This window comes from Leuresthes tenuis, unplaced genomic scaffold, assembly GCF_036924035.1.
Source record: "Leuresthes tenuis unplaced genomic scaffold, fLeuTen1.0.hap1 SCAF_16, whole genome shotgun sequence".
NCBI classification, from domain to species: domain Eukaryota; kingdom Metazoa; phylum Chordata; class Actinopteri; order Atheriniformes; family Atherinopsidae; genus Leuresthes; species Leuresthes tenuis.
In genome coordinates, this window is record NW_027325370.1 from 11,131,366 (window position 1) to 11,155,185 (window position 23,820).

Here is a 23,820-nt window from a genome sequence, read left to right on the forward strand (position 1 = left end):
AAATTAAAAAAAGAGAGCTAATTTTCTTATCACATATGGCAAAAATTACGAGAAATAAACACAGATAGACTAAACACTGGTTCTATAGTAAGGGTTGTAATGATGATGAAAGGATAATAAATAAAAATCGTATTTCTCCTAAATGAAAACACGACCTTGACCTCAGCACAATACCTCAGTGTGTCCACCGCTATGTTGGAGAAAACCAAGTAGTCGCTGTTAAAGGGGTAAAAATCCAAGACTGTGCTGGCAGGAGCTGAATGGGGCGGGTGGGGGGTGTTGGGGTGAGAAGGGGGACGAGAACGTGGGGATGGCATGGGGGGAGGGAGGAGAGGTGAGGTGGTGAAGAGAGAGCAGAAGGAGGAGGAAGAGGAGGAGGGGAAGAGATAAGTGATCTAAAGGGGAGACGATAGGACAAAAAAAGTGATGATGATGAATACATTGGAAAGTTTTTTGGCCCCGGCGAGGGTGTCAGATTGAATGGCCTGTGCGCATGTGCGAAGGTGTCCAAACTGACAATGCTGGTGAGATGAAGATAGTGTTGTTGCTGCTTCTGGGCTCACGGAGGACGACGAGAGGAATCTACAAGCCGACAAGATGAGATCCAAGGCGAGGGCGAGAAAACTGGCCAAAAGTAGGTCTTATTTTTCCCCTTCTTACCGCTTTCAGTCGCCGGCTCCAAACTCCCGGTGTTGTAGATGTCCAGTGTGTCCTTGTCATTTGCCATAGCCTTAAAAGAGGATGGGGGCGACTCTTTGTCCCGTGAGAAGTTTTCTTTTTAAAAAGTGTGCCCAGCTACGGCGGCTCAGTGTTGTTTCCCTGCGTGTCGCGGTCTCGGCGTCGCTGGTTCCACTGTCAGAAAGTTTCTTGTGTGATGTGAAGCGCCGCTGGTGTTTTAGTTGACCAGAGTCCTTTAAAAGCAGAGATAAACATCGCCGTTCAAATCTCTGCTCTGTCTTGCATTTCCTCCTTTTCGGTTGTCGGCGATTTCAGTGGACGCGCATATTCCTTTCCCGAAGCAACCAAGAAACTTGTCGAAATGGATAGTAACTTTTTTTTTTTTTTTTTACAGAGTCATTCCAAGTCTTGTGAAATAATATTCCCGGCTTTTGAAATAGTGGGCGCTGTGGCACTGCTCTGCTGCGAGCTGCTGCACAGCCTCCACCGAGCTGGGCGCACTCTTTCTGTAGCCAGCGAGCGGAGACGCCGAGATGGGAATTTGGAGAGAAAGCATTATTTTAATGTAGACTTTTTCAGTGTATCTTGGTCAAATCGCAGAAGATATCGCTCTCCGGCAAATGTGTTTTGTCCCAGGGCCACCGGACTGCTGCAGACTGTTTCCTCCTCGAGGGAATGCCAATCAATAATGTGTCTTGAAAGCGCCCATACTACTTCTTAGTGGACTCCTGCTCGCGTCACACGGAAAATTCATGTATTCAATTTTGCGAACACGAGCACTTTGTTGTTGGGAATGAAGCATGTTTTTTTGTTTTGACGTTTGTTTTTGTCGTTGGTGCATTGATTCATTTCCACCGCGTTCTTTTTTATCCCTGCATGAATGAACTTTTATTTTCTACGGCCTGTTATGTGGGTCAGTCTGCTTATTTATCCACAATTAATTTGAAAAAAACCAATGCTTCACAGAAGGCCTGTTGTTATTTCCCTTAATGTGTTTATTTATGTGTTTTGTGGATTCATTCGAACATTAGCTGTGTAGTTTTGTAAAAGTGCTGTTTGAATACAGCATTTTTTTTCAGCCAATTATTTATCTATTTATTTTTAAGGGTGAAAATAATTATTTTTTAATATATATATATATATATTGTCCCTTTGCATGTTGCACATGCTCGATTACATGTTTACAGGCCTTCAAAAACTGGCCACTGGCCTTGTTAATTCCACATGAACCTCGACCTCAAGGTTAGACTCTCAGATCTATTTAAAAAAACAAACCTCTCAGACTTAAAGTGAAATGAATAATACTTTTTAAAAACAAGCACAAAGCACGTCAGTTTTTTATTGAACTCTCGCAGTTGTCACATAAAATTGCGAACACGTCTCGTAACAGTTGCAGTCTCAGCGCTCGTGCAGTCAAATGGCAAAAATGTTTTTTTTTCCCCCCTTCTTTTGTCTTTCAATTTATTAACTTAGTTTTCTTGCACGTTCCTCGTGGCTGAACGGGCATCAAGTTCCCATGCAAGCTTAAAACAAAGGGAGAAAATGAACAAAAAGCAGCAGTCTAATTGGACTGCTTTGTGACGATACTTCAACACGTTGAGGATCCTGCTCTTTGCCAGTAATTGCACTTGGTCTTGATCTCTAAACAGCCTGGATAGTCTGTTGATCCGGGTGCTAATGAACACAAATACCTGGCTTTGCACTGGAGCACTCGCTTCGCAGCACTGGGAGCCACTGCAGGCAGAGGCCCCAGGTCTGTTGTGTCGCGTCGGTAGGAAAAAAAAAACACAGCAGATAGCAGCCATGAAAAATATCTTGTTCTTCTTAACATTCAAAACACACAAGCCCACAGCTTTTGTATATGACGCGTGGGATTGTATTTGTCCTCCATTTTTCTGCTCTTTCTTTTTCTGCCGCTAAGGTGAAGCTACTCGTTTGAAGCAGAGTACTACAGGGCCTCAGCAAATGTGCACCAGCTGCTTTATTATTTTATTTTTAACCCTCGTGTGTAATTTCTTCTCTCGGCGGACTGCACACTCTGACTCCACAGCCATGCAGGCTGCAATATGAACTTACGTGTGCTTTCATAGACTTGTATTGATCACTAATATGCAGCCGTGGCTTGTTTACATTCTCTGATATGAGCAGGAATGGACGGTTTTGTGTTTATAGTGGGATCTCTTCCTCGCGGGGGTGTGTTTTATTCTATTTTATTTTTTAAGCAAAAGTCCATCGCTTTGCGTTCTCTAAATATTTACATTCCTGCTCGACTAAAACGAGTTCAAAGTTTAATTTCATATCAGTGTAAATTATTCATTTTTGATTTGGAATGAAATTGAGACACTAAATCCTATTTTCGCTTTTAATTATTATGAAGAAAATCCAGAGTGGAGCAACGCCACAATAAGGGACGGATTTGACATGTGACTTTACCTCGTTTTATCTGAACTAAAAATCCATTCAGACTGTCTAGCAGAGAATAAAGAAGCAAACTGACATTGTAATCGCTTTTGGCACCTGGAAGTGCGTTGCTTAAATTGAAGTTACTTGTATTTGTGTAGTTCATGGCTGTGCACTACTGTGGGCTGACTGCGTTTGAAAAATGTAACACCTTGCGGCTTTTTTTACTGTGGTATTCTTCTGGGCCCATTTGTATCTTCAAATTGGTTTTGGATCAATTAAGGCTTCCGGTTAAGTGAGTGTTGATTTATTTTTCCTGTTAGCTTTCATTGCTCGTGTGGACAAATAGCCACACACTCAGACGCTCCCCTCTCGCCGTCTTGCACGTTTGGTGACAGTCACGCAATGACTTCTGCACCAGAACCCAAAGAAATATAGTTCATATGGAAACATTCTCAGTAACCTTTCCTCTTATGTGGAGAATAAGAAAGGTGCGGATTCTGACTGCTACTTGCTCACTTTATCGATTATCTTTACCCATTTTTCTATATTATCAGGTCAATAAAAAAGGTAGCATTTGAATTTGTTGTCTTTTTTTTTCTTTTCCAAAACGCTCCCCACTTCCTCCACCTAATCCACGACACTGAACTAATGCACACAATTTCCGACTGCTCCCCCCTCATGCCCCCCACCTCTCTCTGTTTCTGCCTGAATGTATATACTAATTTCCAGATACCCTTGTGATCTTTGCGTTAAAGGCCCATTATAAGATGTAGTCATGAACAGTCATGAACTTGGCCTGGCTCAACAGCTTCTGATGTTGTGACAGAGTTAATAAAAACCAACCCATAATAGTTTAAAACCAACAATGGTAGCTATGTTTAACTTCTGGCTAAACGTTGGGAGTCTCCAATGTATTGCTGTCACGCAGCTGTAATGTGATGCACACACTTGCAGTTTACATTCACAGATTAGAGCCTGGACCTATAAATGACAGGATTATCAAATGGAAAAGGAAATGTAATGAACAGTAGTGGGGGGTTATTTTGATGTAGCAGCATCAGTGAGCCACTGTAGACACATAAATAAATCCACAGAAATCCCAGTAAAAGTATTATTAAGTTTTATGTCATTTGTTGCTAAGTGATGAAAGGTCCTGATGAACTCACAGCATTTTTACACATTTAGTTTTTCTTTTGATTGTCATCATTTTCATTGATAAAACAGAGTGAGACACCTGAACCGTTTGCTTTTGAGTGAAATGATCTGATTCAGGCACCTTCCGTTCTGCTGCTTCACATCTCTGAAATCATAATCGGTCTCATTAGTCTTTGCACCCTGAAGCCGACGCCATTTTGATATTAGCCTGTTTGTGCCGTGATTGTCTTTTATTAAAAGACTTTTTATTTTCATTTTACAGAAACAGTGTTCACCTATTATGAGGACAACATGGTCTGCAGCAGTTTGTGAAACCAAGCTTTTGATACACAAATGCTTATTTACTTCCTCATTCATGGTGTTGGTTCTTTTGATATGAGCATTTGGGCTGCTTTTAGGAACACTTGTCAGTTTTTGAAGTACTGAAAAATCGTGTTGCTTAACTAATTGCTTCAGTCCACTCTTGGCAAGGCCACATTTGCAACATAAGCACTTGATTATGGAGCTTTGTTGGATGTCAGCTCTTCATTCTGATGTGTGGTGCTTAGACTTTCCCCATACTTATTTTCATCTTTGTTGGTATATGTTTGGTCAAAGATGTTTGGAAGTACATGCAAGCTAGTTGTACTATGAGGGCATATTGAATATGAAAGGAATATATATATTATCATTGATAACATCCCTAAGATTTTGCCTGATTGTAACATAATAATAATTTGTTGCAAGGTAGTTGGAGTCATGGTTACTGTATGGTCAGTTTTGTGTAAAGACACAGTCTCCTCTGGTAATCATTTGTCTCATCTGGTGATCATTTGATACACATAATATAATACAAATACAGATGAATTGCTTCTGGTAACCACATATTTCATTGTGCTGTGAGAGCAGGCTCTTAAACAATATTTTTTCCTTCTGACAATTGTTCTGTGATTCATTAGAATATGGATGACAGTGTAGCCCGAGGTCTAATTTCTTCTTACTTACGCCCATGAAGATGACTTGTGTGAGACCTTCTGCCTTTGCAGAATATAAACAGAAGAGAGAGAAATTTAGCCTAATTTGCTGGAGCTCTAAAGCTTTGACTAGATGAGATTAATTGATTGAAGATGATTCAATTATAATGATCCAGTTTGTTTAAATCCTCTGTCTCTAATGCAGCTTTTTAATGATGCTCCTTCTGTGTGATGCAAGCAGCATGTTTATCTCCTACTCACCCCTGGTACACATGAAGAGGGTGAGATGGTTTTTAAAATCTTTATTGTTATTTTGTCAGTCACAGCTGTAATTATAATGCTGCTGCTGCTGTTTTGCCAAGTGTCCTTTTGAAAAGGGAAGACTCCAATGTGGTCAAATACATTTTCAATCAGCGCTAAGACTTGTATGATTATTAAATTAATTCCAGTTAACCCCAGAAATACAGACACCACTTTTTGAAATTCTCCTCATTCAGCTCTTTCAGGTATTCTTTTTGCTTGGCTATGATCTCATAATTAGTTTATATATCTTTTACCCATGTGATCCAACAAGTCCCACATCTCCTGCCTTTGCAGCATCTCCCATTTCTGACGAAATATTATTTTTTTGTCTAATTTAATATCTCACCAACACACTCGATACAGGTGCAGTGTTTCACTCTGCATTCAAGAGTCAGAAATGACTGAGTCTTGCTTTTGGGGGTAAGGGTAAGCATAAATGACTCCAGTTGTAGTTTGGCAGTATTATGAAGTCACACTGGCCAGTCAGTGTTGATTGAGTCTCACCAAAGGGTTGAAAACACTTGACTGGCTTTTCCTAGCTCCCTGCTTTGCAGTGACACATCGGTGTACTCAAACCATGCACACACAGAGTAGCACAGATGGACCCTGCGTGGATACACATATGCACACACCTCAGTGGTGACAGATTTTTTGTGCATTGGTCTGACTTAACCCCAATCAATCACAAACTAGAAAGGTTGAGTGTAAATGTCATCCAAACAGCAGGAGCTGGCACTGGTGGCTGGCTAAATGTGTGTGAGAGTGTGCAAATCGGTGTGTGTGCACCATTTTGTACAGTTGTCAGAGGTCCTGTCGCTGTTTCGAGCTTTGACCTTGGCTCAGTCTGGCACAGCCATGGGTGGGCACCTGGACACACTGACACACACATGTGTCAGCTTCCCTGCCGAGTCTAATGCTGGCTTTGTCAAATTTTGAGGTGACATACGAATACCACTGCATTAAGCTCTTGCACATGCCTCCAAATCCCATTCATTCCACTGATACATTGACCTCACATTATCCAGTTGGCAAAAATGGCTCTTTCCCACCTTGCTCTGTGACCTCATCTGCCATGTTTGAAAAACAGCCTCCCAATCACTTGGTTGTGCAGACACTGACATGGCTGAGAGACTTTCAGATAGAACGCTGGTGTTTTTCTTTTTCGCAGCCCCCTGTTTTTCGTCTCACCATAGCCTGTGTTTTCAGTCTGCAGATGGGGGCAGGGTTTTTGTTAAAAATAGACCAACAAAAATCTGAGTGTAGTGTGTGTTTGGTGAAGGGAGGTTAAAAAATGAATAAATCAAACGCCATTACACTGAAATTAAATGCATTCTGTCTTGACCTGTGGCTACTCCATTTACATTCAAACACTTCTTGGCTTTGTATAGGAGATTCCAGCCAGTCTTTCATTGCTGAGAAATCACCACAACTACTCGGTCATCCCTTCAGACTTGCCTCATCTTTACTTCTGAGTATGCTGATTAACAGAAAATAGTTATCTCTATGTGTGTCTGGTTTGATTGTCCACCACCTGCTGTTGAGCAGTGTGTGTTGTTTGCAAAACAAGGGAGCAAATGTGTTGAGTCCCTAATTAGCGTGTTCTAGCAGCCCTCATGATCTCCCTCCCTCTGCATTGTGATATCCCAGGGATTGCTCAACATTGTGACTAGTCTTATCTGGGTCTAATCCTGATTTGTTTGGAATTAACCCCCTTTCTTTCTCCCTCTTAACACTCTAATACGCTTTTCTGTTTGTCCACTCTTGACCTTATTCTTTTATGTTGCTTTTTAATTTGCTCCATGTTTTATGTTCAGGTATATCTTGGCATGATATATGAAAATAAGAAAAATTTCAAACAAATTAAATGTATGATATTTTCTTTAACTTTTGTTACTGCTTCCCTTGCAATTAGACGATACAGTGTGTAATTTCTGCTGTAAAAATGAATCATTTACTGTTTTTTTTATGTACTGCAGTGGAAGAATAATTGTATTTAGCTTCTTTTTGATGCGTTTCTCTATTAAGCTTTCAAACAATGACTTTATATCTATATATGAAGTATATTTGTATCATAATATTTTCCGAATTGGTTTATGCAGTCACCTAACTTCTGTGATTAAAGGTCTTATCATCAATATGTGTAAATTATAATGGCAAGGTGCCACAAAGCCAACTCAAAAGATTTTTAGAAGATACCATAGAAACCCTTGTACCAGCAAAGAATTAGAATTAGTCATAATAAAAAGTTATATATATATATATATATATTCTATTCTTCTTATGTAGTCTATGTAGTTATGTACTCTACAAATTGTAGTTCATCTTTACACACACATACACACACACACACACACACACACACATACACACACACACTTATCCACACAGTTCTCTCCAGTCCCGCTGCGACATTGCTGATGATGGCTCATCCTGTTCAGATATGATAAGCAGACAAACTGCTCTTCCCCCTGGGCTTTTTCGCCTGTCTTTCCAAATAGACAGTGGTGTGTAGAGGCAGCATGGTTCTAAACTCCCACTGCTGCTTCTCCTTTCATCAGGCCGCCAGTTCAAAGCCTTGGCTCCATCTTCACTTCTATCTCCCCCGCTCTTCTTTCCCTCCCTCCTCCTCACCGTCTTTCCCACTGTGTGTCGTCATTACCACAAAGATGGGCAAGCAGTGTCTCATTAAAGCGGATTAGAGACATCTCCACGTCTCACAGGGGCCGAGCGGGACTTTTCTCCTCTCTATAGTTGCCCCCCCCCCCCCCCCCCCCCCCCCCAACCCTTTTCTCTCAGAGATCAGGTTCTTTGATTGGCCAGATAAAGACCTCTTTCATGTTGGTTGGGACGGTTAGCGATTACACTGTCAGACCCATCGTTTTGGCGAGTTTGACAAATTTGCCGTGCAGGGTGGGAAGGGTGTGGGGATTGTATTGAGGAGGAGGGTATACAAGGAGATTCACAGTAATTGAGCTGTCATTATCCAGTGACCCTGCCAGGCGCTAGTGCAGAGGGCTCACCAGTTCTCTATTTGCTTAATACTTGGCTAACTTTCTTTGTGAGTATGATGGATAGAATAAGGAGGAGAGAGTGTAAGCTGGCTAGCAACCCCCAGATGAATGCCTCTGCTTATTCAACCACCTCTTTCGAGCACTGCTGTCCATGAAAATTGGCTCTGCTACATCACTGCTCCAAGTTTCTCCTCTCTCCCAGCTCCTCTCTGGTGCAACACAATTAGGCGCATATCACTGGCTGCCATTTATTTTCATACAAAATGAAAACTGGTGGCATGTTGATTACCGAATTCTCCAGAGACAAAGGGCCACTATCGGTGGGGTTTAATTTCATTAAGTAGAGTGTGGTGCACAGGATAAATATATTAGGAATTCCCTCACATTGTACCACCTCCCCTCACTAGCCCCATTTCCCTCAGCCACTCTGTATGCTAAACAAATCTTGAGGTGTTACAGTTGTGGAATTAGAACAAATTACTTGAAATGGTTTGGTTAAAATGAGGCAAATTTCCATGAAGTCCATACTTTTGTTCCTGGATGCTCCCATTTTTCTGTCACTTTTTCTATTTCTGCCAATAATTTGTGCTAAATATCCACCAAAAATGTATTTGATTCTGAAGTTTCTGTAAATTGTCTATATGTATATATATATATATATATATATATGTTTGTGTGTAGAGATGCTTGTAGAAATAAAAGATATGAAAGTAGAATAACTTTGTTAATCTGGTTACTGCTCTGTGTGAGCTATGCATTTGAGATGTGGACTAAAATGATGCTAACTGGTAGAAGAGAGGGCGTAAAAGTATTTTCCTGTCTGGATAGTGTGACTGTATTAGCACCGAGATTTCGATGAAGGAAAAAGAGCCCTCCTTGTTAACCTGGAGTCAGAATGGTTGAGAAGTGATGAGTAGAGTGGAATGTGTCTGTAACCGATGGCGACTGAGTGCACACTTGTTTGTGTGAGTGTAGGTGTTGGAGGGGTCTTGGTTAAAACATTTCAAGATGGCCCATTAGCTGGCGTAGGCCCGTCTCCTCCCGACAGTAGGATTCCTCTGTGCTGACCCCCTCTCTTCCACCTCTCAGCCCCTCTGTCCCAGAGGCCCTCAACCTCATCCTGCCAAGTGTACGGTTCCAAAGTAACGATGAAGCTGCCTGCGTGTGAAAATATTGAATTGCAAAAACATCCCTGGGTGAGAGGGTGTGTGAATGGAGCTTTCAGCACCGGGCCCGACCAGGGCCCTGCGCTACTGACTGACGGACAACAAATGGCATTTTGTGTCTACAGATGGATAGAGAGGAAAGGGAAAAGAAAGAAAGGAAGAGAAGAGACTCAGAGAAAGGGGGGGGGGGGTCTTGAGATTTTTCAGGCCTCTTCACTCAGGGGCCCTTATATGCAGGTCTGTAGTGCCTTATCACATGGCCTGTCTGACCTCTGGCCCCCACTCAGCTAAGGCTGTCAGGCAGCTCTCCAACCAGGAGCACAATGCCTCATAGCCTCAAAGGCCACCATTCACCGCCCCTCCCATGCAGCTGTACTCCAAAGGTAATAGGTAAAAGTAATGTCAGTGACCTTCACTTTCCATCTCTCTACAGGAGGGCAAAACTCTTAAGATTTCCTGATAATGTCAAAGGTAGAGGGTGGCTGTTTTAGCTCCTTATTCTCTACCTCTTCTTGCCTCCTTTATATGAAATTAAAATCAAATTGAGCTGCAGCTTTTGTGACAATGTATTCTTTAGCTAAAGGAGACTTTTGATGCCTCAGATTTTTTGGCTAGCTGAAATGAAAAATGACATGAATGTTTAAAAACAGCATGTTACTGGTTTCAGTTGCAATGCGGTGGGAACATACTTGTGTAACTCAGAACTATGTGTTATCTAAATGTGTGTGTGTGTGTGTGTGTATCCGTGTGGTGGATATTAGTGAATTTCTGATGTCTCAGAGGACTGACTGGGTCACAGTATGACCGTAACCTCCTGTCTCACTTTGCAACCCACACACTGGCATCTCTCTCTCTGCTTCTCTCCTGACAAGTCGTTGGATTCTTTCTTCCCTTTTTCCTCTTCTTCCCCTCCTTTTCTGGAACACTGAAGTTTCTCTCTCTCCGGTCTCCTTTGAAAAGATGCGGCGTCTTTGTCCTTCTTGATAAAGGATGCCATAGTTCCCCTTTTCCCCTTCTTTGTGGCCCAAGGCTGGCGGCTCCTGTAGAAGTGCAAATGGTATCCTCTCGGAGGGGCTATCCCTGTGGGCCCTTAAGGGCCCTCTCTCTCCTCCAGGCTTGGCTAATTACCACCACCCCTCCCCCCACCCCCCCGTTCACAGCTCCCTGGTCCCTGGAACCATGGACGGCACATTCCCACAACCAGCACCTGGCCTTCTTTTCTCCTGGGCGGCTTTGATGGTTGACACCCCAGCCTACCCCTCCCTTCTTCTTCATCGTCTTCCTCTCTCTGCCCAACTACACCATCTTACTCTTTCTCAGTCCCTTTAACCTCTCCCTCTTTCACCTCTCTCTCTCTGACTCATTAATAGAGGTTTTAAATTGCTTTCTGACCCTGACAATCTGATCTTGTTGAAAAAGGAGATGTCAAAAGGAAAGGCAGCAGATGTGAACAAGAAATGAAATGGATGAGAAGAGTAGTAGAACGTTGTATGCACAAATATTTGTCCTCCATTATGTATTTTTGTCAAGTTGTGCATGTTTGCTTAAAGCTATGGTTTCTTGGTCCCCATGGGTACATGTGACAAAAATTATGTCAACTGCCATAGTCCGGAAGGGCCTGTGAACAGATGTCCGTGTGCGACTTAGAAATTGACTGTTCGTTCAATAAAGTACACCAACTGTGCATATGTCTTGAAACAGATGCATTACTTACCGGTTGTTATCCCTCTTCAATGAGTTCAAGAATTGTTAGTTTTGAAAAGGGCCTAAGTGGGCAGATTTATTGTCATCCACATCTTTATTGTTCATTATTCAAACCTGACATGCAAATACTTTGTTTCACAGAGCCATCTGGGAAGTTGACTTTGGAAGTTCTTTGAAGCACTGCATGCATCTTCAAAATAAACTTATGTGATTGGATGAACCATCTGTCTTTTACCCTCCATCACCAGCTTTCATCAACCCATCAGATCAAACGAGTGCAACTCCTTGGTAAAATCAAATGCTTTCTGAAGCCACTTGAGATGAGCACAAACATATTTTCTTCTGAGAAAAGCCCACAGTGTCGGTATTTGCTCTTCTTTCAATGAAGGAACTATCTACACCAACCCTGAATTTCCACTGTTGTCTGTTTTCAAAGCTCTAACCCACTAACAGCTGCCCGTGTAGGGTCCTGCTGTGCCTGAAATGCATAGCTTGGAGCCTGGCAAGACATTATCTTTTGATCCTGTGAATGTTGTGAGAATTCAGCTGACTCTTTTCTTAATCTTGTACTGTTAATGAAAAACACAAGAGCTCCTCTTGCTGTCATGAGTAGCCATTTGCCTACCTAACACATGCATAAAACTCATCAACCTGGCTAACCAATATACACACCTACCATTGTAGTATCAATGGAAGGACATCAGTTGTATATGTTAAAATTCTCAAATGGAAGAGGAAAATGGGCCTTAAAGAGCAGTGAACTTATTAGAAATGTCATTTACCTTTGGCAAGTCATGGTATTTTGATAGAAGACAAACTGTGCAGAGATCCCCATTTAGACTTATTGATGGCTTAATTTCTTCACCTTACGCAACTTCTTTAAGAAAAATACATGTTGGACAAAAAAGAAATCACCAGTTGATACCTAGTTTTAGAGGAGTTTAAAAATGATTACATTTAGAAGTCTTTTTGAAACTGAATCAGTGTTTGATGCAGATGAAGTTGATTTCATTGCAGCTGTAATGCCAGCATGCACACACATTTGTGTGCGCACACCAACATGTAATTTAGTTGCATATTTTCATTTCACTAGCCGTAAGCCTAATCAATAACCTGCCCCAGTGGACTTGACCAATTCATAGATGGCCTTTGTGCAATCTGGTGATCCTAACGGAGCATTTGGACAGCTTTCTGACGAAAACAAATAGCTCTATTACAAGCTCACGTCTCTGTGATGCTCAGTGTCCCAAAGGCAAAGCACTCCACCTGTATTAATGGTATGTTCCTCACACTGGGAAAGTATACGTTTTCAGCATAACACGGGTTTTCCTGTTCACAAAGAGCAGTGCTAGGCAAATTTTCCTAAGAAAAAAAAACTGATTAGGGAATAAGTTACTTACAAATTCGTCTGTGTGCTTGTTGCCTAGGTACAGAAGTACTCATCTGTCATAAATGAAGAAGATTGCACGTCTATCTTAATGTAACATACTGTAAGAAGCAGTATTTATATAACATGTAAGGAGAACACATTTTCTTTGCTTTAATAGTTTACTTGCCTGGATGTGCATTTCCTTTGATCTGCTATTTAATATCTTGTGTGGATTTATTTATTTATATTTTGGTTTAGACTATCTAAATTATTAATTAATTTAGTTTTAATGTCATGTTAAGTTATTCAAAAATGTATAAATCAGTTCTGTACAAAAAGATATAATGTAAAGCATCTCAAACTTCAGATAGATGCATTTATATCTAGACCGTGTACGGACCATGGACAGGAGCCTAGCACACAAACATCTCCTCATCAAAGTGACAGCATGAGTAGAAGAAGTGGGTGGTACTAAGAGTTGCACACACCCAGACCAGTTACACTTGTTTGGCTTAGTTATCTTGGTTTAGTTAGCTAGGCCGGACTTAACATTGGTAGTATACAGACAACAGTATTCATTTTATGATTTGAATTTAAGATAAGAAAATCTCAACAGGCTTTTAATTATGTTTATGTGGTTGTCATATAAATGACATGAGATTTCACCCGAGAACTATGTCTACGTCAAACCAGCATGATATGTTATTTTTATAGCCATTACAGCGGCTACCCAGTTTAGCTATCATTTTTCACTGTTTCAGTCGCAGTTTATCTGTGTAGTTCACAAATCATCACCTAAAGGACGAGGGTGATGTCATGGACTGGATTGTTTCTTAGCCATCTGTCTTAAATTTCTATATCTCAGCTATGTTGGCTCATCCTTGCAGTGAGAGTTAGTTTCAATACAAGGGCAAACCTCAGACAATGTCCAAGGAATCAGGTCCTGAATTGTAAAAAAAAAATATAGTATCAGTTTATGATAACTACAAATGACTGGAGATTGTCCATGTGAGTTACATTCTGACCACTTAAAGGATGTTGAACAAGAAAACATTGAATTTGGACTTGCCCGTAACTTCAGTGAAAGGATTAAAAGCAAAAAAAATAAAAAAATAGCAATTAATAAAGAATATCCATTTCTGTTCAAACATGGGCTTAATCACACTTTTCCAGAATTTGGCAAAGTCTTCCTTTGATGCATTTCTGGATTGATTTTCTTCTGAGGAGCCATATTAATAGGGAATTTGTCATAACTATTGAAGAAGAACATTCGTCTTTAGACACTTAACATGACTAAGTGCTGTTATTTCAGGTCTTGATGGTGTTTGAGAACTTTAAATCTCTTCTGTGTGTGGATGGACTGATTTCCTCATGTTTTAGATATTCTAAATGATGGTTTTGCCTCAGTCAGACCATGCCATTTTAAAAGTCTGACTTGATACAATAAGAATTTCTAGTTCCTAGTCTTTTTGTCAGGCCTGTGTCTTCTTCACACTCCACCTCTCTCCTCATCAAGTCCTGCCACATCCTCTTTTTTCGAGTACAGAAAAGGAAAGAGGAAGATCCGGTTTCTGAATTGTGTTTTATGAGTGGTTGAAACGGCCACTTCTGCGGTTTTTGTCTTTCTAAGCTGGCCGTTCCACTTGAAGTTCCTGAGGTTTCCAGACATGTCAATTAAGCAGTTTTAATTGGGATGATGTTATTTTAAAACAACTCTTTTGCATGCTAGGGCCTTTGGGTTTGATATTTGGATGTGGACGCCCTGTGTTTTAATTGTATTTGCATTATTATTATAATTTGCACCATTTTAGCTTTGCAAATCTGTTTCTCTTTACTTTCCCCAATGCATAAAAAGTTCACTCAGATGACCGCAAGCCCTCTCGCATGCCCTGACAGAGGCATCTTGTTTTTGAACAACGCTGAAGAGCACTAAGTGTTTAAGAATGGCGAGGCAATGACAAAGCAAACAAAAGAGGCAGGTGGGCAAGGCTGTTGCTGGCCTGGGCTCCATTTGAACTATTGCATTGTCCTTTCTTATTTTGTTTACCATTAAAGTATTTGGAACACAAAGGAAAGCTACCACTAACAGATATTTTATTGTTGTTGTATTATGAAACTGAAAAACACATTTGTATTGAGCATGATTTTAGTTTTTCTTTGTGTCATTGTGACTTTTTCGGGTTTATACAGGATAACATTCACTTAATCATTTGTTGTCTTGTTTTTTTGGAGAATATAATGTACAATCTTTGCAATGATGAAATTGCATGAAATACGAGTGACAATATTCAGATACCCATATTTTCTTTGTTCATACATGTGTGTGTATATATATATATATATATATATATATATATATATATATATGTGTGTGTGTGTGTTTTAAGTACAATCAAAAAAACAAAAAAAAAGTATCCCGTGTCTCTGTTCGTCCTGACAGCTTCTGTCCACTTTAATTAGAAATAGCTGTTGGTTTGTCATCCCTTCTTTTGACACCTCCCAGTTTATCTGCTGGACGCAAGCTCAGGGCCAGACCCACAGCAAAGAGGGGCAGCTTTTTTGTTTTTAGGAGAAGTGCAGGAAACTTTGATGCCAAGTTCCTCTGTAGCAAAATGCAAGGCCCCGACCTAGCACATCTGAGAGTACTTTGGTGAAATAACAGCAAATGTTTGTCTTGTATTGTATGGCACGCTGCTGGAGGAGCACTAAAGCCCCTTCTTCCAGAGCCTAAAGCACCTCTTAATAAAATAGTCAAGAATAACTCCTTCACCTTAATCTTCCCCTCAGATTACTGCACTCAGGGCGGGAAATTAGCAGCAGGCCCACGCGCTTCCTTCTTTCTTTAATACTGCTACATCTCTACTGGCAAATGCCCCCTCATTTCTCTGTCCATCACTGCATCCTTCGTTTGCTTGATGTTTAGTGTTTCTGTCCTCCTCTCTGCATCCTTCCTCAGTATGTGTGGCAGGCCAGACGAACTCTCTGTGGCAGGAGGAATGGCATTTTATTGGGTCAGTATTAGAAACAACATGTGGTTAATGTGTGTCTGCATTTTCCACAGTCTGGTCCTCATCAGGAGGGAAAAGGGGCCTAAACAACTAAACATGGCCGTTGACAATTGATACGAGCCCTTTTAAGTGGATCTGCTCAGTTGAGGAGGGAGGCTGGGGGATATGTGTGTGACTGAAAACACGTGCATGTGCGTACATGTACTATTGCGTGTTAATTGGAGCCTAAACAGGCACACACACATTTGCACATTATCCTTTGGGGAACCTGGAGTATGTGTGTGACTGTGTATATGTGTCCTTTGTGTGCAGGAGTGTAACCCACACCTTGAGTATAGTAGCGGCAGCAGCTTTGAGCTCGGTCCGTCCTGCCGTCTGATCCTTGTAACCAGAACTCCCCTTTACTGCTTCATGTCCGCTTTGCCCACCTTTCCCCTCGCCCGCCTGCCATCTGGGTCTGCCAAGAGACACACACTGTCTCACACACCATATAGTTAGGACAGTGGTTGTCATGCTCTAACCTCTGTCTTTCACTTACAGCTGCACTCTTGGAGCTGATGCATATAGGAGATAAATGTTCTCAGCTGTTTCTCTGATTTTTATTTTATTTTTATTCTTATCATGATATCAGTAATTTAAGCTCAGCTCTTCTCTCAAAGCATTTTTTATTTTTCCAAAAGTTAAGTTTATTTAGGAACTAGATTAATCTAAAAATTCACATTATCTTATTTTACTTCTCGTATTCAAATACATCTGTGTACATACAATGCAGTGCCACAACAAATTATATAATTGCACAAAACTTATTCTATTTGTCCTGAGTCATTTTTTGATAGACAGGGGAAAAGTCACATATAGGAATGCAATTCAGTGTGTCTTTTAAATCTAAAACCTCTACATCAGGGGGGTTGAAGGTGTGGTGGTGGACTTCCACACACCATCCAGGGGACACAAGCTCATCTCCTGTCTGACCCAATGCTTTCCTGTCTGACACTTACTTTAGTTTTAAACTTTACTTTCTCAAGCTATGCATTTAGATTTGGGAAGTGTGTTATTAGATTTTGTTAGGATTAACAAAACAATCAAGGCTTGCCTGGAAGTAGATCCACTCACAACGTCTATTACATGTTAGAAATCTCTTCTCAACCCATCTTGTTTCGTGCCCATTTCCATTTTTGCAATGAGTAGTGGTTGTCATAAAGAACTGACAGACAAATGCAGATTACCTCAACAATTTCTGAGGAATTAAAAACAAGATTTAGAAAAAAATAAATAAATCAGGAGACTCTCATAAGCCACTAGTTATTGTTGAAATGGAATTGATTGATATTATTTTTCATGGTAATACTGTTGAGGGTCAACATTCGTCAGGAGCCTGTGTTTTACAAGATTTCCAGATTTGAAATTGAAATTAAAACTTTAAAATGTTTAGAAAATATCTTCTCTTGTTTGGAGTTTGGATGTCAAAAGCGCATTACTCTGTGATTGTTACAATATAATTATTTGTCATAGTCATAAACAAAGTAGTAATAATAGTGAACTTTGTAATAGTCTTGCTAAAAATGTAATCCTCCATTCAACTAACATCAAAGCCTTGTGGTACTCCAGGTGGAGTATCCAAATTCCGTGCTTGTGTAGACAACATTTCCAAGCGGAGGGCTGTGCAGGTTTTCAGTATCAGGGGTTCTGGTTGATACTTTGATCACTTCCTCCACTCTTCATACCTTCATTGAGATTGAGATCACATCACACACAGACACACACCACCGGCCTGAGAGGCAGTGTCAGGTGTAGCAGGGGACAATGCAGAGAAGCAGCGAGCCAACACGGTGTCTGTGACAGTGACAGCGGGCGTGCGCTCATCAAAGCTGCTCCTCCTCTCCTTTCAGCTGTAGTAAAACAGGGTGTGTGGGAAATGTCTGGAGTAGCTGAGTTGAGATTAAAAATGTGACCCCCTTTTCTTTAAAAAGGAATTTCATATTTATTTATTTTTTCTAAATATATCTGAAGAAGTTTTTATCTTTTTCAAAGATTTTTTTCGGCACTATTGGTTTATATTTAAAAGTAGGTGAGTAGGAAAAGGAGCAGAGGGAGACATGCAGCAAAGGGGTTCAGATCAGGTCTCAGATCAGTTCTCAGATCAGGACTCAGATCAGGACTCGCTTTTGACCAAATGTTATTTTGTTAAAGTGTTCCTTAGTTCCCTAAAGAACTTACATTTTTTTCTTATTGATTTATTTTCCTCACAAATTGTGTTTCATTGAGACCTCTAAAGTTTAGATACTGAGCTAAAATCAAATGTCTGATTTCTTTGAAGAAATGGCTCGGGGTCGAAGACTCAAACAGTTGCAGGTCAGCTATTTAATGTGGGTTTGAATGCTGCAGTTTGTGCACAAGATGGATATCTTTTGGTAAAACAGCTGTCATTATAAAGCATAACTTGCATGAAAAATGGCATTTGTGTGGCTGCTTAGAAGCAATTGGATACATGATGGAAGTGGATGAATGGAATTGTATTCACAGGTTGCTCACAAAGTGGTGAGAGTGTAAGCAGAGCAGGAATGAAAAAAGGCAACTTATTTATTTTAGGTGCCGCAGGTGCCCACTCTCAGCTTATTGGTTTTTTGGATGACTCTTTTACTTTAAAGAGGGCAATTTATGTCTCTCTCTCTCGTCTCTCTCCAGAGGCCAGGCCTGAAGTGGCTCGCTTATTTTAGCTGGGTCTCGTGGTCATGACTTGTGGTGACATATTAATTGAGCGGTTCCTCTAAAGAAAAGAAAGGCCAGTGTCACGAATGGTCCAACAGTGTTTGTAGAGCTTTGAAAATTGGTTTTGTTTGGCCAGAAAGCTCTTAGGTGTTTATTTACACATCAGAGTGTTTCAAATGGCAGCTTGCTCTCCCTCCTCTTTCTGTATGTGTGTTTGTGTGTCTCTGTGTGCATGTCTGGTTGCATATAGCCGGTGTTTGCTCCCTTTTGTAGATGCCAGCTGTACTGTATAGTTCATGTTTGCATGTGAGAGATAAAAACTGGGGGAAAGAGAGAGGCGGGGAATAGGTCCACATTTCCAAGCAGTTAGTCATCCTTGTAGACCTCCTCATCCATTATTGAGTAAATTCATTCACACCAGCCCCTGAAACTCATTACAAGTTAAGCAGACACTGCCTGATCGGTGTCATATTTCAAATAAAATGGCGTCCTATCTTAAGTTGTGCACAATTTGCACATCCCCATTGCAATTTAAACTCAGAGTTAGAACGCCTCTTTGGGATTAGAAATGTATTGGAATCAAAGCTTCTGTATAAAGAAAAGACATGTTATGCAGGGGATAATGATAAAAAGTTGATACTTATCTGGCAACATTTGTTGTTGTTTTTCTTTGTGCATGACATAGAAAATGGCCTCTTGCTGCTCAGTTTTAGTAAGAAAAGATTGCATTGGCCAAGACAGCATGGACTCAGTTTTCTAAAAACTTAAGTCTAATATTACTTGAGTTGTACGTCTCATAGTTCATATTTGGCTTTCTGTTGAGAAGAGCACATTTATATTCACAGCTTCTGTCCAAGAAGTGATATAATCAGTCTGTTGTGTGTGTTTTTTTTTTGTGTGTGTGTGTGTGTGTGTGTGTGTGTGTGTGTGTGTGTGTGTGTGTGTGTGTGTTTGATCTTGAGCATTAGCTCATCATTGTGGTGAAACATATCATACAAATCCTTGAAATATACTGAGTGCTAAGTTGAATGTGAGGTCTCACATTCAGTCATGAATTGTGAATACACACACCCACAGAGGAATGCACAAAAAGACTGTAGATGTGCAATTTACTTCCTGAATGTCAGGCTAAATATCTCCACTGTTCAGCAAAGTCGAGCAGTGAGAAGACAGTATGCTCTGACGCCTAGGATAACTGAATCCTGTTATTAGGAATTTTTTCTAGCTGGCATTTCTGTAAAGAGGAACATTGACATAACATGAACAAATTAGCCATTTGGAAAACTGAAAAAATTATTAATTTCTTCTGTATTTGTTCTGGAGAACATACTTGTTTCGAGAAGAGACTTGATCAGAAGTGACTTCTTTACTTTCAATGAACTGTGATTGGAATTTTGGAAGCATCATGATGGATGTGAAAGGCAGACTGTGTTTTATAAAGGATCAGTTGTGTGGGCTTTTGCATTGACCTAACAACTGTCTAAAATGTCTAAAAGTGTCTACAATGTAGACACTACAAAATAGGTGAAGTTGACTGCAACAAAAAAAACTAAACATATGCCCTGGCTCATGTGCACACTTGCTTAACTTGAGCAGGCAGCTAAATGATTCAGATATGTTAGCTTTCCTTTAATGAAGTGAGACTGATCTCTATTCTCAGCTTCTCTGCTCAACTGAAGTATCAATAATAAGATTTATCTGTCTTCCCCCGCAGCCTTGATTCAATTATCTCCATCTCTCTCCCGCTTTCTCTTCCCCTGGCTCCCTCCTTATTTGCCCTTTTGCTGTGGATCCGTTTCCAATTGAAGGCAGGTCATGCTTTGTGTTCCTCTTTGTCATGACAGGGTACCTTAATGAGTGGAGGCTGCCTTCCACTGGTGCTTAATCAGATCTGGAAAAGAGGGAGGAAGGGATGAGGAAAAGAGAGGTGGGGGTAACCAGGTAAACATGGGGTCACAAATAGTTTACCTCCAGATCCTCATTCTCTGCATTTCCCCTTTTTAAGAAAATTAAATTTGTGTGGTCCCTCCTTGTCCTCCTCCTCTTTGTAATGTGTGTTTCGTTTCCAATCTGAAACCTTTGATGTTTGAAGGCTCCCTTGCCCCTCCACATGTCCATCTCAGCTGACCCCCTCCGCAACTGCAGTACCACTACCCTTACCTTGCCCCTCAACTTCCAGACATACCTCATTACCCGAGGCTGTATAGAGATGCAGCTAATTAAATTGACTCTGGTTTTCTGGCACCAGAGGAAGTCCCGGGCATTGAGGGGTCAATGGTAGGCTCACTGACAAAATGTTGTGAAGAGAAAAATAAATCACAGAAATAGGTTTGGGGAAAATTAATTCAACATGTGCCACAGTATTTTTATTCACAAAAACACCAAAAAGTAAAGTAAAATATGTTTTATGCTTAACTGAGGAGGCATTGTTGGCTTATTGACAATGGGAAGATCTTGCATACTTAGTGGTATTGTGGGTAAAATGTTCTACCAGAAAGCACCCTGAAATACATTAAAAGAATACAAAAGTAAAAAAAAACAAAAAAAACATGAAGTGCATAACCCAAATATCTCCTATCAAATTTTGTCAGTGACTCATATAGGCTGCCACCATATTTAATATTACCTGCAAAAAAATGAATATCACATTTATTAAAACAAAAAAAAAATCACAATTTTTAAAAAGCACACACCAATTTAATCCTATTATATATATATAACAGATCATGCAGTCATTTATCCATGTCCTGTGAAATATATTTTCAGTGTTATGTGCCAGTTACCAACAGGGTAAGATTGATAAGAAAACCTCACAACGTAAGTAGAGTACAGGTTCCACACTGGTATTCTTGGAGTTTGCAAATCCAGTCTACATGTATTTTCTAAACTGGGAAAAGGCTGAGGTGTCTATGGGAGTTGCTTGGAGAGCAGGAGATGCTATGGCTACTTCTCCAAGTTCTTTGCACTTGGGATGAGAGCGATGTTCATATGCTCAGCTTTATGTTAGCTCTGTTCAGTGTAGCAGTCAGACTTTGCCAAGACTAAAACGTGTCTCTACTTCTGTTCGTAATTTTTCTTGGACAGGATTTCGAGGTGTAGCTGTGGTTAGGAAGAGATCTGGCATCGGGAGGATTTTTTTCAGATGATGTTGTTCCTCTGGTACCTATGGCCATGAATGTTGGGGAACAACCACAAGAACATGACTGCAATTGCGGCTGAAATTTGCTTTCGTTGCGTGGTGGGTAGGCTTATTCTGTACATTTAAGTAAGAAATTTGGAAATCTGGGAGTGGCTCAAAGTAGACCAGCTGCTCTTTCTCATTGAGAGGAATGGGTGTAATTCGGTCATGCGCCCAATAAGGATCCCCCTTGGGCACCTCCCTTTCGAGATTTACTTGGGATGGCCAACTTTGGAGGATCAACTCAAGACTGACAGTACAAATTAAATCCCCTAGAAGCAGAGGGAAGAATTTGCTGGAGACACAAAGGTCTGGGCATCTTTGCTTCCCTTTTTGCCACCTGCTAAAAGGACTGAGATGACAATTTACAGCTGGAGAAAATTAAGTTGCACTGATTTGTCTTTCATTTTGTAAAAGCAAAGAGACACTAAATTTGAAGCATGCTATTTGAAAAATAAAAGACAAAAATGGAGCGAATGTGGGTGAATTCAAACAGACACAGATGGGTCTGTTTTTAGTTGGCTGATCTGGAGTGCGAACATCTTGAGGTGAGTCATTAACTTCACAGAAGCTGTGAATGAGGTCCTTCTTATGGCTGGTGCTATGCAAATGTCCTCATGCATACACATATATTGGGTAAGAGAGTATGCACAAAGCACCTCTTCCTGCAGAAAACCACAAACATTTACACAAACATCACTCACCGGTGCACACGAGGGAGGAGGCAGGGCAGTCAAAGCAGCCAAAGGGATCGGTTGGTACACTTCAGCAACTTGGCATTAGCCAAGCATGAAAGTTTGAAAGGTGCTGTTCGGGTTTCTAGATTCTTATGGATAGTGAGCTGTGTGCGTGGAAATATGCTGTTTTTAAGTTAGTCAGAAGGTGGGATGTATATTTCTGTGGTATAGATTACACCCTGAGGAAAAATTCTCTGCTGAGCATTTAGTAAACATTAAATTTTTGCAGAGCGACTCACAATGAGTTGTTGACAGTGAACAAAAAGAGGTTCAGCTTAACAGGCCTTGTGGATGCTGATGGGATTTGGTTCTTGTAGAAGTTGATAAAGAACATTTCCCACAGCCACTTTAGTGACACATATCGAGGCATTTATGACTACTGGATAATGTTTGTTCTTAACTGATCTGACTCATTCTAAAAATGAATGCGTCGTGCAAAGATTCTTCGGGGGAATCTTTGTGTGGCAGCTGTCATCATCCTGATCTACAACGGTGGTGTTGCGTACACAACTTCAACTTACTACAACACTATGATCTGAGTTGGGAAGTCTGTAAATTCATGAATTGTTCGTTTTCACAGTTGAGTCATAAAAATTGGTTAATGTGAACAGTTCCAAAAAGCAGCATTCACAAGCCAAAGGCTAATGGTTTTTACAGTGTATTGTTGAACCAGCCATTCACATCTTACAAATAACAACTTTTGTCTGTTGTTATTCTTCTTTTTGACAGACAATTGCAAGTGAAAGGAGAAAAACATTTCAATGAACAATTAATTTGTCATAAAACAGTTAAACATAAAACCAAGAATGTTTTAACATAGATGTTTTTCCTTCTTGAGGTTACGTTAGTGGCGTATGTGACAGTGGGAGTAGGACAAAAGTTGTGTTTGAGGTTCTAAATGGATATGTTCGAGTGTGTTCATCAGAGTGCAATAGGAAGCATCCACATGTTTTATATGTGTGTGCATTGGCAAAGGGCAGCAGGAACACATGCTATCTTGAGTTAGCGTCCTCTGAATTTGGCTTTGTGTTGACCTCTCACCCAAATTAAACTTCCACAGTTCTCTGCCTCTTCTCTCCTCCCTCAACTTCTCTCCCCGCTGCCCACTGCCAGGCACTTTTGTTTTCACATGGTCCACTTCTCAGGGAACACGCTCATATTTGTGGCTTTTGGGGTTGGCAGCAGAGTGTGCTGCGCCTGTAAAGTTTTTTTCTTTCTTTTTTTTCACTCCAACTTACCCCAGTGCCCAAATTGAACTGTTCAGTCATTTCCTGTCATCCCCACTGTACCTCCTCCCCATCTCAGAGCTGCCAATAATGTCAGATTTCTTTATTGAGTCTGCCTGGGCAAACATCGAGTCCTGTGGTCTTTAACTCTGTGAAGTAGTTCCACACTCAGAATTGTAAAGAAAATGGCCTTGCAAAAAACATGATCAGTGAAAACCTC

General features: G+C 40.6%; 1 protein-coding gene across 7 annotated transcripts in view; it reads left to right on the forward strand.

Annotated features, from left to right (window-relative positions):
* The first annotated feature begins 327 nt into the window (after nt 1–327).
* The window catches only part of prdm16 (PR domain containing 16), a 171,982-nt gene continuing 148,489 nt past the window's right edge, over nt 328–23,820 (forward strand). For 5 of the 7 annotated variants that reach the window (XM_072366449.1, XM_072366452.1, XM_072366451.1 and 2 more), the window contains exon 1: nt 329–634. In XM_072366449.1, coding sequence (XP_072222550.1) covers nt 598–634 — 37 coding nt within the window. In that variant the 5' untranslated portion in view covers nt 329–597. Of the gene's footprint in view, nt 635–23,820 lie in introns of all 7 variants that reach the window. The other 2 variants (XM_072366450.1, XM_072366454.1) reach the window with 2 other exon arrangements.